The 17,137-nt window shown below is 49.1% G+C and overlaps 2 protein-coding genes across 2 annotated transcripts; both read right to left on the reverse strand.

The window, feature by feature from the left end:
• Positions 1 to 852: 852 nt before the first annotated feature.
• On the reverse strand, positions 853 to 7,037 carry LOC122463935. The gene is made up of 3 exons (XM_043537078.1): positions 7,019 to 7,037; positions 1,969 to 3,866; positions 853 to 1,047 (listed from the first exon to the last, which is right to left on the reverse strand). The coding sequence occupies exons 1-3, from the start codon at positions 7,035 to 7,037 to the stop codon at positions 853 to 855; spliced, it is 2,112 nt and encodes a 703-aa protein (XP_043393013.1).
• A 1,460-nt stretch (positions 7,038 to 8,497) lies between these two features.
• Positions 8,498 to 10,001, reverse strand: LOC122463952 (zinc finger protein 3-like). Its single transcript, XM_043537542.1, has one exon. The coding sequence runs from the start codon at positions 9,792 to 9,794 to the stop codon at positions 9,030 to 9,032; it is 765 nt and encodes a 254-aa protein (XP_043393477.1). The 5' UTR covers positions 9,795 to 10,001; the 3' UTR covers positions 8,498 to 9,029.
• Positions 10,002 to 17,137: the final 7,136 nt, after the last annotated feature.

Genomic DNA, 17,137 nt, shown 5'->3' on the forward strand with positions numbered 1-17,137 from the left:
CCCCCAAAGGGCACAGGATGATTTTCACTGGGAGAAGAGGTAACATTCACATGACATTTGTAGATGGTGCTGTTTTTCTCAGGGAGGCTGTAGGGGGAGCAAGAGATTGAATCTTTGGTTTGATCCCAGGTTGAGAGGAAGTTTATCTTTCCATACCCGGTTCGCCATTCTCCAACCTTGTTTGAATAGTCCCATACACCATGGGACACGATGCATTGGAGACAGCTGCTCCTCCCTAGATTCAGCCCTGTCCCATTACACACCCAGCACCAGTGGCCCTTTCCTTTCACCATACTTATAAGTTTAGGAACATATGTTTTTCCCAGCCCCCAAGTGTCATTTTCCTTCCATGTCCTTTTAAGTGGATAGGGTTCTCCAGCAAGCTCTGAGGAATTCAGAGGGATTGCCATGGTGGGGATACTAGCTTGTGAGTGAGCTGGGATGTGGCTGCAGACCCAGCAATTAGAAATATTCAGGATCTGGGCTATCTGCACCTGTTGTTGGAGGAAAGAATTGTCACTGTCACTCTGGATTCCCCAGACCCTCAGGACACAGTAGCTGAGGATTAAGCTTCTCAAAGGACACATGTTGGAAGCAGGACCCTTTCTGGTTCCGACAACCCCTTTCGAGGGAACCGCAGTCACGGTTTTACGTCCACCAGGCAGCAGGCGCTAGGCTCTCTACTGCTTCTTGTTTGTTGGGTCCTGCTGTCTGCTTACCCTCTGCTTCTGGCAACCCTTACGAGAGCGCAGATTGTAAGGTATTGCAGGCTGTTCCTCTTTGTCTTCTGGGGTTGAAGCTGGTTCTGCGTGGTCTTGCAGAGGTGCTTGGTCCCCTTGAGGTGGCGCTGGCTTACACTGTGAGGCGTGGATCCATGCAGCGATGCCGGATAATTTCACGGCTGTCTGGGTGGTCAGCATGGTATGGACCCTTCCACCGGGGTTCCAAGGCGTGCTTCCGAAGGTGGTGCCGCAGGTAGACCCAATCACCAGGCTCAAGAGTGTGACAGGCAGCAGAGGTGGGTTCCGTCGGCCACGCTGCTCGCACCTGCGAATGGAAGGAGCTCACAGCTTGCATTAACCCTTTGCAGTACTGGAGGAGCGTGCTGTGAGTTAGGTTTAGGTCTGGGGCTGGGGTAATAGTAGCCATTGTTCGCATAGGGTGTCCCATGATGATTTCAAATGGACTCAATTTGTGTCTCTGGGATGGGGATGACCGAATTTCCGTAAGGGCCAGTGGTAAAGCAGCTGGCCAGTTTAACCCTGTGGAACTACAGATTTTTGCCAGCTTATTTTGAAGCACATCATTTCGCCTTTCAACTGCCCAGCACTCTGTGGATGGTAAGGGCAGTGCAACAGGTGGGTGACATGTAATACCTGGTTTAGATGTTGAACAATTTTTCCAGTAAAATGTGTTCCCCGGTCACTAGACAAAGTGGCAGGAATTCCCTTGGTAGGGATAATGTGGTTTAACAGACATTTTGCAATGGACAAAGAATCAGCTTTGCGACGGGAAAGGCTTCAATCCAACCCGAAAACAGACATATTATAACTAAAATGAATTCATATTTCTGACACTTTGGCATTTGTACAAAATCAAGTTGCCAGTGTAGGAAAGGTGCTTGAGGCAAACCCCGGAACCCTTGTGTTACTTTTACAGATTTGCCTACATTGTGGCTTTGACAAGTAACACAAGCGGCACAGTGGCGGGTTGCAAAGGAGCTGAAATGGGGAGCCCATCAGCCTGCCTTACTCATAGCAGAGACCATCCCCTCCTTGCCGACATGCGAAACACCATGTAGCAGGGCGGCTAGAGACGGGTAGAGTGAGAGGGGGGCTACAAAGCTACCGGTGGGCGATCGCCAAAGGGAATCAGAATGCAAAGAGCAACCCAAAGCACTCCAGGAGTCTTTGTTTCTGGGGCAGAATCCTGGAGCTGAGCGAGATGAGACAGGGATGGTGGCGTTACAGAGACAGAGAGGGGACCAAGAAACGCTTCTGGTGAAGGTTTTATAGTGGCGGCATGTTTTGCAGCAGCATCAGCAAGTGCATTACCTTTTGCCACCTCGGTGTCTGCCGCTGAGTGGCCAGTACACTTAACAATTGCCAAGGCAGACGGTAGTAAAACTGCATACAGGAGGGCGGCAATGTAGGGGCCATTCTTGATAGGGGTACCAGTAGAGGTAAGAAAACCTCGAGCCTGCCAGAGGATGCCAAAGTCATGCACAACCCCAAAGGCATACCGAGAATCAGTAAAAATAGTGGCAGAGAGCCCCTCGGCTAGAAAGCAGGCACGGGTTAGAGCAATCAGTTCAGCCACCTGGGCAGAGGTCACAGAGGGTAAGGGCGCAGCTTCTGTGGTCTCAGAGAGAGAGACCACAGCGTACCCTGCAAGAAGGTGGCCTTGGTCATTTCTATAACAGGACCCATCAGTGAATAATACCAGGTCAGAGTTAGGGAGAGGTACATCTGAAAGGTCGGGGCGCGGGACAGTGATAGCGGAGACAGTTGCAAGGCAGTCATGGGGTTCACCATCACTAGGTAAAGGAAGGAGGGTAGCAGGGTTTAACCGGGAGCAGCGCTTAATAGTGATATGTGAGGCTGAAAGCAGCAAAAGTTCATACCTAGTGAGGCGAGCAGAGGAGAGGTGAGCAGTGTTGCGTTGCAGAAGGAGAGTTTCCACAGAATGGGGGACCATGAGAGTGAGAGGAGAGCGGAGGACAAGGGACTCAGACATCTCGACCAGGCGCACTGCAGCAGTTCCAGCGCGTAGGCAAGGGGGTAGACCCTGGGCTACAGGGTCCAAGGTTGCAGAAAAATAAGCCACCGGGCGATTTCTGTCACGGTGCTTCTGAGTAAGAACCCCGAGGGCACAAGCAGATTGTTCGTGACAGAAAAGGGTAAAAGGCTTGTCATAGTTAGGTAACCCTAAGGCAGGGGCAGAGGCTAAATTCTGCTTAAGGGAGATGAAAGCAGCATTTGCTTCAAGTGGCCATGGCATGGGGTTAGGTACAGAGGATCGAGTGAGTTCTTGGAGTGGTTTAGCCAGAGAAGCATATTGGGGAATCCATTGCCTACAGAACCCTGTCATGCCTAAGAATTTTCTGACCTGGCATGGAGAGCAAGGCTGGGGAAAGCTAAGGATGGCTTGTACCCAGGCTGGAGAGAGTGTACGGGAGCCCTGGGAGAGAAGGAAGCCTAGGTATGTGACAGAGGTTTGGCAGAGCTGCAATTTTGTGCGAGAAGCCTTATGACCCTTGTTCGCTAAAGCTGTGAGAAGTGTTAGTGAATCAATTTCTGAGGCAGACAGAGAGGGGGAGCACAGGAGTAAGTCGTCCACATATTGGATCAGTGTGGATCCTGATGGGAAAACCAGATCAGCGAGATCCCTGGCTAGGGCTTGAGAAAAATAGGATGGACTCTCTGTATACCCCTGGGGAAGGGTAGTCCATGTATATTGCTGACCCTTGTAGGAGAAGGCAAAGAGATACTGGGATTCAGAGTGAACTGGGACAGAGAAGAAAGCGGAGCACAAATCTACAACAGTAAAGTGGGTTGCATTTGGAGGAATAGACGCTAGTACTGTAGCAGGGTTAGGAACCACTGGAAAAGAAGGTATGACAATACGGTTAATAGCTCGAAGGTCTTGAACAAATCGCCACGATTTGCCATCAGCCTTTTGAACTGGGAGGATAGGGGTGTTACAGGGGCTGGAACAAGGGACAATAATTCCTTGTTCTTTTAATGCAGATATAACTGGAGCAATCCCAGCCTCTGCCTCAGGATTCAAAGGATATTGAGACAGGCGAGGCAGAGGTTTGGAATTGTCTACAGTAATCCGAACTGGGTCAGTATTTAATCGGCCCACTTAAATGGGTGAGATGGCCATAGGGAGGAAGGAACCTGAGAGATTAGGTACTCTAGGGACGCAGTTAAGGGACAGCAAGGGACCAGAGTGGAGAGGGAAGTTTCAGACAGCAGGGAGGCTACAGAATCACATAAGGAAGACTGAGGGATTTGCAGATAGACACCATCTGGGGAGCAGTAAATAGAACAGCCAAGTTTGCATAGCAAGTCCCGTCCCAGAAGGTTTGCAGGGGTGGAATCAGAGAGGAGGAATGCATGCTCCTCAGAGAGGGGACCGACCTGAACAGACAAAGGTTTTGAGAGGGGAAAAGAGGTAGGGATCCCTGTCATGCCAACAGCAGACACAGATTTTCCAGATCGGGGAACCTCAGGCAAGTCAGTGGTGTGGACTGTAGAAAGAGAAGCTCCAGTATCAACAAGGAAAGGGAGAGAGAGATCATTTACAGTCAGGACACATTCTCCAGTAGGGGACAGAGGTAATAAGGGAGCTAAAACTTTGTGAGGTTCCCCAGCATCCCGTCATTGTTGGGGTGAAAAATAGGGTTGGGGATCAGCTGGAGGAACCAGCAGGGGGTTCACTTGATTTCCCATACAATTATTAGGTCGTCTTGGACACTCTTTTTTCCCGTGTCCAGGCTGTTTACAGTAGTTACAAACCCCAGTTAATCCAGCCCCCCGCCCCCTTCTGCAACCCCGTCCCTGTCCCCGGTGTGGTCTGCTTAGTCCTGAATAATGCTGTATCTGCAGAGCCATTAACTTTTGGGAGGACGGTTCCTCCTTTCCTTTTAAAGTGCGGTGGCAATGCTCTGCTACTGCCAGCAATTTGTCCATGGTTTCAGTCTCCCATCCCACACTTATTCCTTTTAACACGCTGCCTGTGGCAGGGAGAAGACCATCAACAAATGCATGTGCCAAGGCCCCCTGCCCATTTACATCGGGCTCTTGTATTCCTGAATGTTGTAGGAAAATATCAGTTAGCCGGGACCTATAGTCGCCTGGGCTTTCTCCTTGCCCTTGCTTACAGCTAGGTATTGCTGTCCAGTTTGTTTTAGGAGACCACACTTTGGGAATGGCTTGATGCAGGCGCTTCCAAAGAGCCATACACCGGTCTCTGTATGCCGAATCTGGGCCAGTACTTTTTATGGTTGAGTGGCGTGCCTCAGCTGGCCAGTCTGCGGCAGCCAACCATTTTTCATAATAACTGGCAGGAGCTAACAATTTACACAGTTGGAGGAGATCTGTCTCAGAGGGTTCATAGGTTTCACAGATTAACAGAAACTCCTCAGCAAATTTGACAGAGTTTTCCTGTGGTTTGGGAAAACTTTTAACTATAGATAAAAGTTCCGTACGAGTCCAGGGCTTATAATCCCATATGGACTCACTTTCTCCCATCTTAAGGACTCGTAAGGGTGCCACAACAGTTTGATCAGAGTCTCTCATTAACCTCCCATCAGGTTCTCTTTTCCAAGAAGAGATGTCAAGAGAATCTTTGCAGTCTGCTTTGGATTTCTTCTTCATAATATTTTGCAGAGCTGCGAGGCCAATGAGGGTATCTTCTTCACTTTCATTATCTGTAGTCACTGAAGATTTTTCCTTTTCTGATTTCTTATTTGCGCAGGAGTATGGTGGGGGTCGGGTTTGATCCGGATCTTTGCACAGGACTGGGCAAAGGGGAGCGCTCGGACTAGTGGTGGGAGAGACTGCATCCAATTGAACTGTTAGTTTTTTGATAGAATTTTTAAGAGAGGTGAATTTTGACTCAGTCCATCTACGATTTGCCTCTTCCCACCACTGCATGAAGCAGTCTACTTCTCCTCTCTCCAATTTGGTTTTTGGGAGGACGAGTTTGCTTTTTAAAGCGTCCACTCGATCCTTGTCCCAAGAACCTAACAGTGGCCACTGTAATTTGGGGTTCTCTAGAGCTAATTTGGACCATTTTTCAAGAAACCTACAAGAGTCCGGACCCCTCCTAAAATACATAAAATAAGCTGGAGTTCCCTTAGGGAACTGTTCTACCTTAGACTTCTGATTACCCATCCAGGAGGACTTCACACAGCACTCACACAAGAAGGAAATTCGGGCTCAGCAGAGCGGTACCCGGTGCAACACACAGAAAGGAGCCCACAGGCTACTGCCTCAACTGCCCTTGCTTTCACATCAGGGGTTATACCCAAGGCGTGGTGCCGCTGCAGCTGTGCAGATTCCACTTATTCAGACCGTGGGGACGGGGACCCCTTGGTCAGCCAGTCTCCGGACAGAGATGGCTCCCAGATTCACACACACACCACGGGGAAGATGGATAGACACAAAGACAAGACAGTCCTCAAACCGGTTAAAGCACAAAAATAATAATTACCTGAGACGTCTGATTCCAGAAGCTGGATCCAAAGACCCCTACCCGAACAGAGTGGGAACCAACAAGTTCAATGGCGTAGACTGTGCTGCTGCTGTGTACCTTTCTGTCTTGTGGAGGATGGCTTGGACTAAGCGTCCAGGCACCGGCTGCCACGATCGTCCTGCAAGGCAGTCAGGGATCACACAGCCTCAGTGAAGCCGCTTGCCATCTCGGTGGAACCTCCAAATTGTCAAAGTTTGACTCAGATTCACAATTTATCAGACCACTCTGTTTTATTAGCAAAGCTGATCTGCTAATACATTTAGAAGTGAGCCCCCTGAGTGGGGCTTGTGTCTCTTAATTTATACAGTTTTTTGGAGAACAAGTTACAGAGAAGTTACAGACAAAAGAAGAAAAAGATTTTAGTCACCACCCTTCGAGATCCCTGAGACCAGTCACGTATCTTCAATTACCTGCCACCCTTAACAATCTCCTTTAACAGCTTCCAGTTAACTTAACTAATTGCCCTTCACACCTTCCATTCTGATGCCTGCTTCTTAGACGTGCTGGCTCTATCTTAATTGCTTCTCCATTCAAAAGCTAACTGTCCCTACGTGTGCTCCCTCATATACTTTGTAACATGTTTTGGCATGCCCTCTCATATACAATGTATCCAGCATGTCCCCTTATACAACGTTATACTTATACAATGTTATACTTCCACAGGTTAATACTATCCTGGAGATATGTATGGAGCAACATTGGGCAGAAAGTTATGGAAGCCCCTTAGACGTCTTACTTCTCCTGTCTTACTTACAACAGTCCTGCTCATACATCTGTCACTGAGTGTGGGGCAGTCCGGGCCCTGCACCCCCCCACTTCCTGCGATTCCCCGGGACTCTCAGCCAGCCAGTAAAACAGAAGGTTTATTAGACGACAGGAACATGGTCTAAAACCAAGCTTGTTGGTACAGAAAACAGGACCCATCAGTCAGGTCCATCTTGGGGGCTGGGGAGCCCAGACCCAGGTTCTGGGCCTCCCCCCGTCTCCCCAGCCAGCTCTAAACTGAAACCCCTTCCAGCCCCTCCTCTGGACTTTGTCTCTTCTCCGAGCAAGGAGGCCACCTGATCTCTTTGTTCTCCAACACCTTCAGTTGACACCTTGCAGTGGAGGGGCCCAGGCCATCAGTTGCCAGGAAACAGGGTGTCAGCCATTCTCTGTGCAGACAGCATCACACCTGCCCTCTAGCGCTCTGCAACAATCACACACCCTTATCCCACCACCTAGATACTTAAGAAATGCATAGGGGAAACTGAGGCACCCACACTGTATTCAGAGAAAACATTAAAAACATTCCCACTTCATCACAACATCCCAGAATGATGTTGGCTTTTTTCCTTTGTATGATGTTCCTTATTCAAAATCAGGCTGTCCTGCCTAGGTAAAAGTTATTAAACAGACTTGTCCTAAGCAAAGAATGTGCATCTGTCTCAGTTTACATGTAAGTAGCAAACTGACCCATCGAGTCAGCAGGGGGAGGAGATTGCAGGAGACTGAACAATTCGGGTTTCTTGCCAGATCCTGGGCCTTGGTCAGGGTTATCTTACATTTCTCTGGTGCAGAATCCTTTACCTACTTGCCCTCCCACCCCAAATTCCAAGTTAATGAGCAATGCACCCCTACCAATCTTACACTCCCATAATGTCATTTAACCCCTAGCAAGCATAAAATCACCCAGGAGACACAAGGCAGGTCATAGGTCATAAGATCAGGCCAGGGGTCAACCCCTATCACCGATACATGGGCTGTGTCTTTACAGCAAGAATATTTATGCTTTTACATCACGATAGCTAACTCAATCTAGCTAAGTCCAAGGAAAATCCTAGGGCAGAGGTTCTCAAACTGGTCCGCGAGCTCCATTCAGGTGGTCCGCGGATAGTTCCCTCTAAGGTGCGTGCCTGGGCGGCCACACACAGGAGAATGAAGGGCCACCCACCTAATTAGTGGACAGGCGTGGCTCCACTAATTAGGTGCCTGGACCCTGGAGAAGACGCACATGTAAGATGAGGTGGTGGCCTTGGGGAGAATAGGGGGGAGGTGGGAGGGGTTAGTGCAGTGAGAAGAGGGAGTGGGGGGAATTTGGGCTGTGGCAGCCAGAAAAAGAGGCAACTTTCCCCAGCTCCAGGGCTGCTGCTGCCGGGGAGAGACCGTCCTCCTTTCCAGCCCCAGCTCGGGGGCTGCCGTGGTGGGGGAGAGAGGGCACAGCCATTGCATTAGAAAGGTAAGACTACTGATATTAAAATATGAATTGTGTGCTTTTATTTGTAGAACAAAAAAAAGTTAATTATTATTGGTTTTATTATATAGCACTTTTATCCAAAGCGCTTTCCAATAGTTAGTTAATGGTAAAAACAACATTTGGATAGATCATTAAGTGGCCCGCCGAGACCCTCAGCAATTTTCAAGTGGTCCGTGGAAAAAAAAAAAAAGCTTGAGAACCACTGGCCTAGGGGACATGAGGCCCAGGTAGATTTGGCTAGTTGAGGTCACCCCTCTCTCCCCCATCTGGGGCTGATGGACACACACTTCCAGGACTCAAAGGACAATGGAATTGATAGACAGGACCACAGGATTTACCCCAGAAAAGGGCAAACTGCAAAAGGGAAAAGCAGGCAACTTGCCTAGGGGAGCTGAGAGAACACGGTGAAGCAAAGGGGCCAAATAGCTTAAAGGTCAATATTTGGGAATTAACAAAAGTCTTAGAGGACAAAAACAAACAAACAAAAAATAAACTCTGTTGCCAGCCCTAGACGGGGTTTTCACAATGTTTATCTCCTTTGAAGATTCTCTGATGATAAAACAAGGGCTGAGCTCTGATGGAAGGTTTTCCCACACATGGCGCATATATAGGGACCCTCGCTTGTATAGATCCTCTGATGTCTAATCAGGTTCGACCGCCGAGCGAAGGTTTTCCCGCACTGATAGCATTCGTAGGGTCTCTCTCCTGTGTGGGTTCTCTGGTGCAAAATAAGGTTGGAGCGCTGAGTGAAGTGTTTCCCACACTCCTGGTACTCGTAGAGTGTCTCTCCTGTGTGGGTTCTCCAATGCGTAAGAAGGGCTGAGCTGTCACTGAAGCTTTTCCCGCACTCGCCGCATTCGTAGGGTCTCTCCCCGGTGTGGATTCTCTGATGTGTAACAAGGTGTGAGTTCCGAACAAAGGTTTTCCCACACTCGCCGCATTCGTAGGGTCGCTCCCCAGTGTGGATTCTCTGATGTGTAGTAAGGCCAGAGCGGCAAGTGACGTGTTTCCCACACTCAGTGTATGTGTTGTTTCTCTCTCCTGTGGGGAGTCTCTGCTGGGCTGTGGTTTCCTTGAGGTCCTTGTGAATTCCCTGACAATTAATGGATTTATCCACTTTTTCCCCTGGCTGGTTTCCCTCCAGCCTCTCTGGCCTGCTCTGACTCTCACCGGCTTTTCCCTGCTCATGGCTCCCGGACAAGTTCCCTCGGGGACTTTGCAATAATGCCCCATGCGCTTCCACTTCCTCAGCATCTTCCTGCTGAGGATTCTGCTCCTTGTTCTCACTCACCATCCGGATAGAGGGAGAAACCTCAGAAACAGGGCTGGAAAAAGGGTGAGCAAACCAAACGAAATACCAGAAAGATGGGGAAAATAAATCAGGGACTGAATTCCCCCAAACTCTTCCCCAGAGGGGAGAGTAGGGGGGGGATCAATTCTCCCTTCACATCCCATCCAAACACTCAGCGGAAGGGAGATCAGGGAGAGATCTATTGCCAGGTGTCAGTCAGGGTGGGCAGGAAGCCATGAGTGGTAGCTGCCCTGAAGATGTGACACCTGCTGGGGACAATCCTGAACTCAGAGAACGCACAATGTCTTTGTAGGGAATCCCAGCTGTTTCCTTCAGGCACTGACCATGTTGGTTTAATGATCCCTCACCTGCACAGACACCTCTTAGGATCTTTCTTTCCTCTAAACCCTGGAGATCCAGGACCCACGGCTCCTCCCCTTGTTCCAGCTGGGAGATCACGTCAGGTTTGGAAACTGAAAACCCTGCTGAGGGGAAAGAAAACAAGGAAGACCAGGTGAATTCATAGGCCATTTGTTATAAAAATAACATTCTATTACTTTAACCCCAGCCCATTTTACAGCAGTACAATCCACAGCCAGCTCCCCAGGTACTCAAAAGTATAGGACACTCTGCATATGAGGCATTTAACTATCCCCATCTCTGCTGGGAACACACACAGCCAGACACTTCTCAGCAAAGGGGGTCCTAAAACACAGAGACATAAACTCCATATCCCAGAAAGTAAAGACTCCAGCCAGAGGGCAAGTGACCCTGGACCTGCTTCTAATGCCAGAGAGAAACAAAGATCATGAGAGTGATAGGGAAGCAGGAGCGGCGGAAGGTCCCTAAAAGTGAGGGGGCCACAGACTCCTGAACTGTGGCCCTGCCCCTTCTCCCCGAGGCCACGCCCTCACACCACCCCTTCTCGCTGACCCCCGCCCTGCCCTTTTGCCTCATCTTCCCCCCAAAACCTCACTTCCTCCCCTCTGCCCTCCCCCTTCCCCCCCTTGTGGCCAGTACAAAGTTTGTTAAAGTGATGGGGCCATGGCCCTTCCTGTTCCGGCACCCCCATAGGGAAGGTGAGGCTAGTAAGTGTGAGGGATGGCACTGAATGCAGAATCTCAGAGGTCTTAGATGTCAGGGAAGCACATTTTCAGGAACTGGGGAATGTAGCAAGCCAGATGTGACAGGAGGGGGTATGAAAATCCCCCAGGGCGTGGAGACGGCTGGGGAATTAGATGCTCTATTCCAGGAGTAACAGACTCTACATTTCTCTGGAAAAGGAGAACGTGAAAAAAGCAGGGTCAGGCCACGTGAGCTCAGCAGGGACGGACTCCAAGACCTGAGAAGCCTGCATGGAAGTGAGACTGTGGCTGCTTCAGGCAGGGGAGAGGGAAGTGAGGCCTCCAAGCCCCCAGAAGTTTGACTGCCAACTGATGACATCCTCAAGAAAGCTCCCGTCTGTGGCAGGGAAGGGGTCACACTGTGGCTGGGAGGAATGTATGAATGGATTCAGGGGGAGTGGCTGGGGTCACAGTGGGGAGGGAAGAGATGAGGGGGGCACGGTTAGGCACTATGCAGTGGAGAAGAGAGGAGGGATCTAAATTAGCTGTTACCACTGAAGAGAGGGATCATGGAGTCATTGTGGAGAGTTCTCTAAAAACATCCACTCAATGTGCAGCAGCGTCAAAAAGCGAACAGAATGTTCAGCCTCATTAAGAGAGGGATAGATAATAAGACCGAAAATATCCTGTTGCCTCTATATAAATCCATGGTACGTCCATGTCTTGAATACTGCGAGCAGGTGTGGTCGCCTCACCTCAAAAAAGATCTATTGGAATTGGAAAAGGTACAGAAAAGGGCAACAAAAATGATGAGGGGTATAGAACGGCTTCTGTGTAAGGAGAGATTAATAAGACTGGGACATTTCATCTTGGAAAAGAGATGACTAAGGAGGGATATGCTAGAGGTCTATAAAATCATGACTGGTGTAGAGAAAGTAGATAAGGAAGTGTTATTTACTCCTCATAACACAAGAATCAGAAGTCACCAAATGAAATAATGGGCATAGAATATCAGGGTTGGAAGGGACCTCAGGAGGTCATCTAGTCCAACCCCCTGCTCAAAGCAGGACCAATCCCCAATTAAATCATCCCAGCCAGGGCTTTGTCAAGCCTGACCTTAAAAACTTCTAAGGAAGGAGATTCTACCACCTCCCTAGGTAACGCATTCCAGTGTTTCACCACCCTCCTAGTGAAAAAGTTTTTCCTAATATCCAACCTAAACCTCCCCCACTGCAACTTGAGACCATTACTCCTTGTTCTGTCATCTGCTACCACTGAGAATAGTCTAGAACCATCCTCTCTGGAACCCCTTTTCAGGTAGTTGAAAGCAGCTATCAAATCCCCCCTCATTCTTCTCTTCCGTAGACTAAACATCCCCAGTTCCCTCAGCCTCTCCTCATAAGTCATGTGTTCCAGTCCCCTAATCATTTTTGTTGCCCTCCGCTGGACTCTCCCCAATTTTTCCACTTCCTTCTTGTAGTGTGGGGCCCAAAACTGGACACAGTACTCCAGATGAGGCCTTACCAATGTCGAATAAAGGGGAACGATCACGTCCCTCGATCTGCTGGCAATGCCCCTACTTATACAGCCCAAAATGCAGCAGGTTTAAAACAAACAAAAGGAAGTATTTCTTCATACAACGCGCAGTCAACCTGTGGGACTCTTTGCCAGAGGATGTTGTGAAGGCCAAGACTAGAACAGGGTTCAAAAAAGAACTAGATAAATTCATGGAGGATCGGTCCATCAATGGCTATTAGCCAGGATGGGCAGGGAAGGTGTCCCTAGCCTCTGTTTGCCAGAGGCTGGGAGTGGGCAGCAGTGGATGGATAACTTGGTGATCTCCTGTTCTGTTCATTCCCTCTGAGGCACCTGGCATTGGCCACTGTGGAAGACAGGATACCGGGCTAGGTGGACCTTTGGTCTGACCCAGTATGGCCATTCTTATGAGTGAAAATAATATTTGTAAAAAGTACATAAAATAAAGGGAAACTGGACTAATGCAAAGGAAACGCAAGGTCTAAATCAATAGGACCAGGTTAATGCACTGAGATTCCCCACAGCTCCAGATCCCCCCAACCTCCCCTCCCCTCCCCTACCTCCAGATCCCTTCCCCCCTCCCCTCCACTTCCCAGCTGTCCCTTGGTCCTGTTTTTCAACCCCCTTTCTGACAGGATTGGAGCTGCTCTCTCATATTGATGGAAACTGTACATTGACCTGGTGATTGGGATATTTCCTGTGTTGGTTTAGTTTAATTGGGGGCCTGTAAGGAAAAGAAGCAGGAAGGCAAGGAGAAGGGTTGAAGATGAGCCACTCCTTGGTAAACACTTAAGGGCTGTTGAGAGAGAATGCCCGAACTATTCGCTTTGAATATTCTCCCTCCTTGCTCCAACCAATTTACAGAACTGGGAGAGATGAGCAAGACCTGGGACCCAGAAGATCAAAGATCTGGAGCAGTTTAAAAAGAGACTCCCTCACAACAGAGGGATGGCTAATCGGGTAATTGTGTGGGGCAGTGGCTCTCAATCTTTCCAGACTACTGTCCCCTTTGCAGGAGTCTGATTTGTCTTGCGTAGCCCCAAGTTGTACATCACTTCAAAACGACTTGCTTACACAATCAGACATAAAAATACAAAAGTGTCACAGCCATTAGTACTGAAGAAATGGCTGGCTTTCTCATTTTTACCATACAATTACAAAACAGATCAACTGGAATACAAGTCTTGTACTTACATTTCGGTGTATAGTCTATAGAGCAGCATAAACAAATCATTGTCTGTGTGCGATTTAAGTTTGCGCTGACTTCACTGGTGCTTTTTATGTAGCCTGTTGTAAAACGAGGCAAATCTGTCGATGAGTTGATGGACCCCCTGGCAGAGCTCGGCCTACTCCCAGGGGTACGTGAGCCCCTAGTTGAGAACCACTGAGCTAGTCTAGTTCCCTGCGGCAGGGAAAGGGTGTTGCGTGGAGGAGAGCCTGGACACGCGTTTTAGCAGTGTGGATGGGCAGAAAAGACGTTAGCTCAGGCCATATCTTCGGGACGTTGTGCAGAACGAAAATGTCGCCCCGTGGCCTGGGTGCTAGCAGGAGGTCCGGGTCGAAGATGTGTGACAGGCAGGATGGGGGTGCTGTCCACAATGAGAGAGAAAAAAGGCGGAGGGGGGTGGCTTGGGGGACATATTGAGAGCTCTGCGTTTACCTTTTCAGCTGTTGCGCTTGAGCTAGTGACTAGCCATTCAGCAGGAGAGGAGGTTTTAGTTGGGAGAGAAGGCGGTGGGTCTGGAGCAGCACGGAGAAGGTGTCTGAATACGGTGTGTGCGGATGAGGTTACCCAGAGGTAAGGTGCAGAGGAAGAAGAAAAGGGGGACCAAGGACACAGCCCTGTGGAACCCCATGGAAAGTTGGGGTGGGCGTGAGGAGGATCCCCCGGAGGACATACTGAAGGAGTGATTACAGAGGTAGGAAGGGAGCCAGGAAGAGGACAAGGGAAGACAAGGTTTCAAGAAGAAGAGCAGGGTCAGCGGTGTCAAAGGCAGCTGACCAGGTCAAGGAGGATGAAGATGGAGTTAGGGATGTAAACATTTAACTGGTTAACTGAGAAGCTTGATGTTTATTGGTTCCAGTTAACGATTCAAGTCCGCTGCCCCCCTGTGCCTGGGGTCTGGCTCCTCCCCCCACACACCTGGGGTCCCAGCTGCTTCCCCCACGTGCCCGGGGTCCTGGCTCCTCTCCCCGTGTGCCCGGGGTCCCAGCTCTTCCCCCTGTGTGTCCAGGGTCCCGGCTGTCGGCCCTGTGCGTGGGGCTCTGCAACAGCATCCAGGACCCTGAGCGCGTGGGAGGGAGGGGGTCCCCCATGTAAAACATGGGGGGGCTGCAGCACCCCCGCACCTCTAGTTCCCCATTAACCATTTAACCGATTGAATTTCAATAGGTTAAACGGTTACTTTTTTTACCCGCTGTTTACATCCCTAGGTGGAGCAGTGTTGGTGAACTTTGCCTAGGGAGAGGGCATCAGAGACCTTGGCACTCCACTGAGACTGTTTTTGCCCCAAATCTCTGCCTCTCTGAAACCTTCCCTTCCCCCTCCCTCTAGATCCGCCCCGCTTCTTAGAGCAACCCCTTCCCTCCCCCTCCCACTATTCCCAGTGTTCCCCACTCCCATGTTACCTAAATCTCCCACCCAATCCTCCCCCACCACAGCACCCCCTTTTCCCCATTCCCTCAGCCCACCCCAATATGCTACCAGTTCTCAGAAGCTCCTGTCCCTGACCTCTCTCACACCTTTCCCTTCCACTGTAGCCAACCCTCTCTGATTCCCTCTAATCCTAATCCTTCACAGACCTCTCCCCTCTTCACTCGTCTCAGCCCCCCTTGCTTTGTGGCACCCCAGAATCACCAGCTCATCTGCTCCCCACTCTCCCTTCTCCCACGGACTTATGAATAGGAGGAAAAATGAATAGGGTGTGCAAAATCACATCCCTAACCGACATAGCTGTGCCAGCAAAAGCTGTAGGGTAGATACAGTTCTAAGAACAAAAAGTCCATAAAAAAAGGAAATTAAATGCCCATAAACTGTTTTAATTCAAAATTAAGGTTGCTCAGTGTTCCAGCGTCCCTTCACAGAATATGAATTTAAACCTCTGAAAACTAGCAAATGAAGAGTTAAAATATATGCCACTCCTGAAATGTCACCTTAACTCTGCCCTCCACCCCTTAACTCTGGACCTGGCACTAGCCACTGGGAGTAGTTCAGTAAGGCCAGTGCAGATGTTAACAAACGATCAAGGGACGTGGAGGTTTCTCCATCTCAGGAAGTCTTTAAGTCAAGACTGGATGCCTTTCTGGAAGATGATTTAGTCAAACACAAGCTCTTTGGCTCAATTCAGCAGTAACTGGGTGAAATTCTATGGCCTGTGCTATTTTGGAGGTCGGACTAGATGACCTAGTAGTCCTTTATGGCCATAAAATCTATGAATCTATAACAGATATGAGGAAGGACTAAGAGAACATGCCATTATTTGTGTCATTAATGAATGGGGGGGGGGAGTAGCTCCCTTTTATGGATACCCAGCCAGCCTGTAGCTATAAAATCCCTCTTAGTAGCTGTTCTCTAATTGCTCTACCTGTAAAGGGTTAAAAAGTCTCACTGCTATACACAGGTAAAAGGAAATGAGTGGGCACCTGGCCAAAAGAGCCAATGGGAAGGCTAGAACTTTTTAAAATTGAAAAACAACTCCCCTTTTGTCTGTCTGTGGTTGTTCTCCCAGGGAGAGGCGGACAGGGTAAGAAGCTTGGGGCCAGGTATGAAAAAATCATCAGTATCATACCTAGAAACTACTCATTTAAAACCACAGATATGTGAGTAGATCAGGAAATGTCTAGGAAGACGCAATTAGGGTTATCCCTTTTATTTCTTAATGGCTTGTGGATTCCTCTTTGCTAATCCCAGGTGTTTTTGTTTTGCTTGTAACCTTTAAGCTGGACCTCAAGAAAACTATTCTTGGTGCTTAGTTGTTTTTTTAAAACCTAGCAGTAGCCTGAGTTCCCAGATGTATTTTCTTTTTTTATTTATAAAAACCTAGCAGTAGCCTGAGTTCCCAGATGTATTTTCTTTTTTTATTCATAAAATTTACCTTTTTTTTAGGAACAGAATTGGATTTTTGTGTCCTAAGAGGTTTGTGCAGATGTTGTTTAATTAGCTGGTGGCAACAGTTGATTTCCTTTGTTTTCTTTCTCAGCTCTTCCCTGGAGTGGGGTGAAAGGATTTGAGGGTAACCCACAGGAAGGAATTCCCAGGCACACCTTCCTGGGCTCTCAAAGGGGTTCTGCACTTGGGTGGTGGCAGCATCTACCCATCCAAGGTCAGAGAAAAGCTGTAACCTTGGAAGTATAATACAAACCTGGAGTGGCCAGTATTAATTTTTAAAATCCTTGTGGGCCCTGACCTTCTGCATTCCAGAGTGGGGAATCAGCCTTGACAGTGTGTGTTGAGGGAAGAGGGTCCCAGGGGCTGTAGTGCGAAAAACTGCTCTCTACCCTAAATATCTACTTAGGCTGCACTGAGCATGCTCAGTAACTTCTGCTGAAGCCACTGCCCTTCACCGTGCCCTTACTAGGCATAAGATTCTGTGGACTACTTTTTACAGGGCTCAAAGGGGGCAAATCGGCGCAGGGGGTGGCCAGGATCTGAGCCTGGGTGGTGGAAATTGACTGGTTGGGGGATCAAGCAGCTGGAGGCAGGGTTAGGATGGGGGCTGAGGGGCAAAATCAGGGAAGTGGGGGCAG

This window comes from Chelonia mydas, chromosome 28, assembly GCF_015237465.2.
Source record: "Chelonia mydas isolate rCheMyd1 chromosome 28, rCheMyd1.pri.v2, whole genome shotgun sequence".
NCBI lineage: Eukaryota > Metazoa > Chordata > Testudines > Cheloniidae > Chelonia > Chelonia mydas.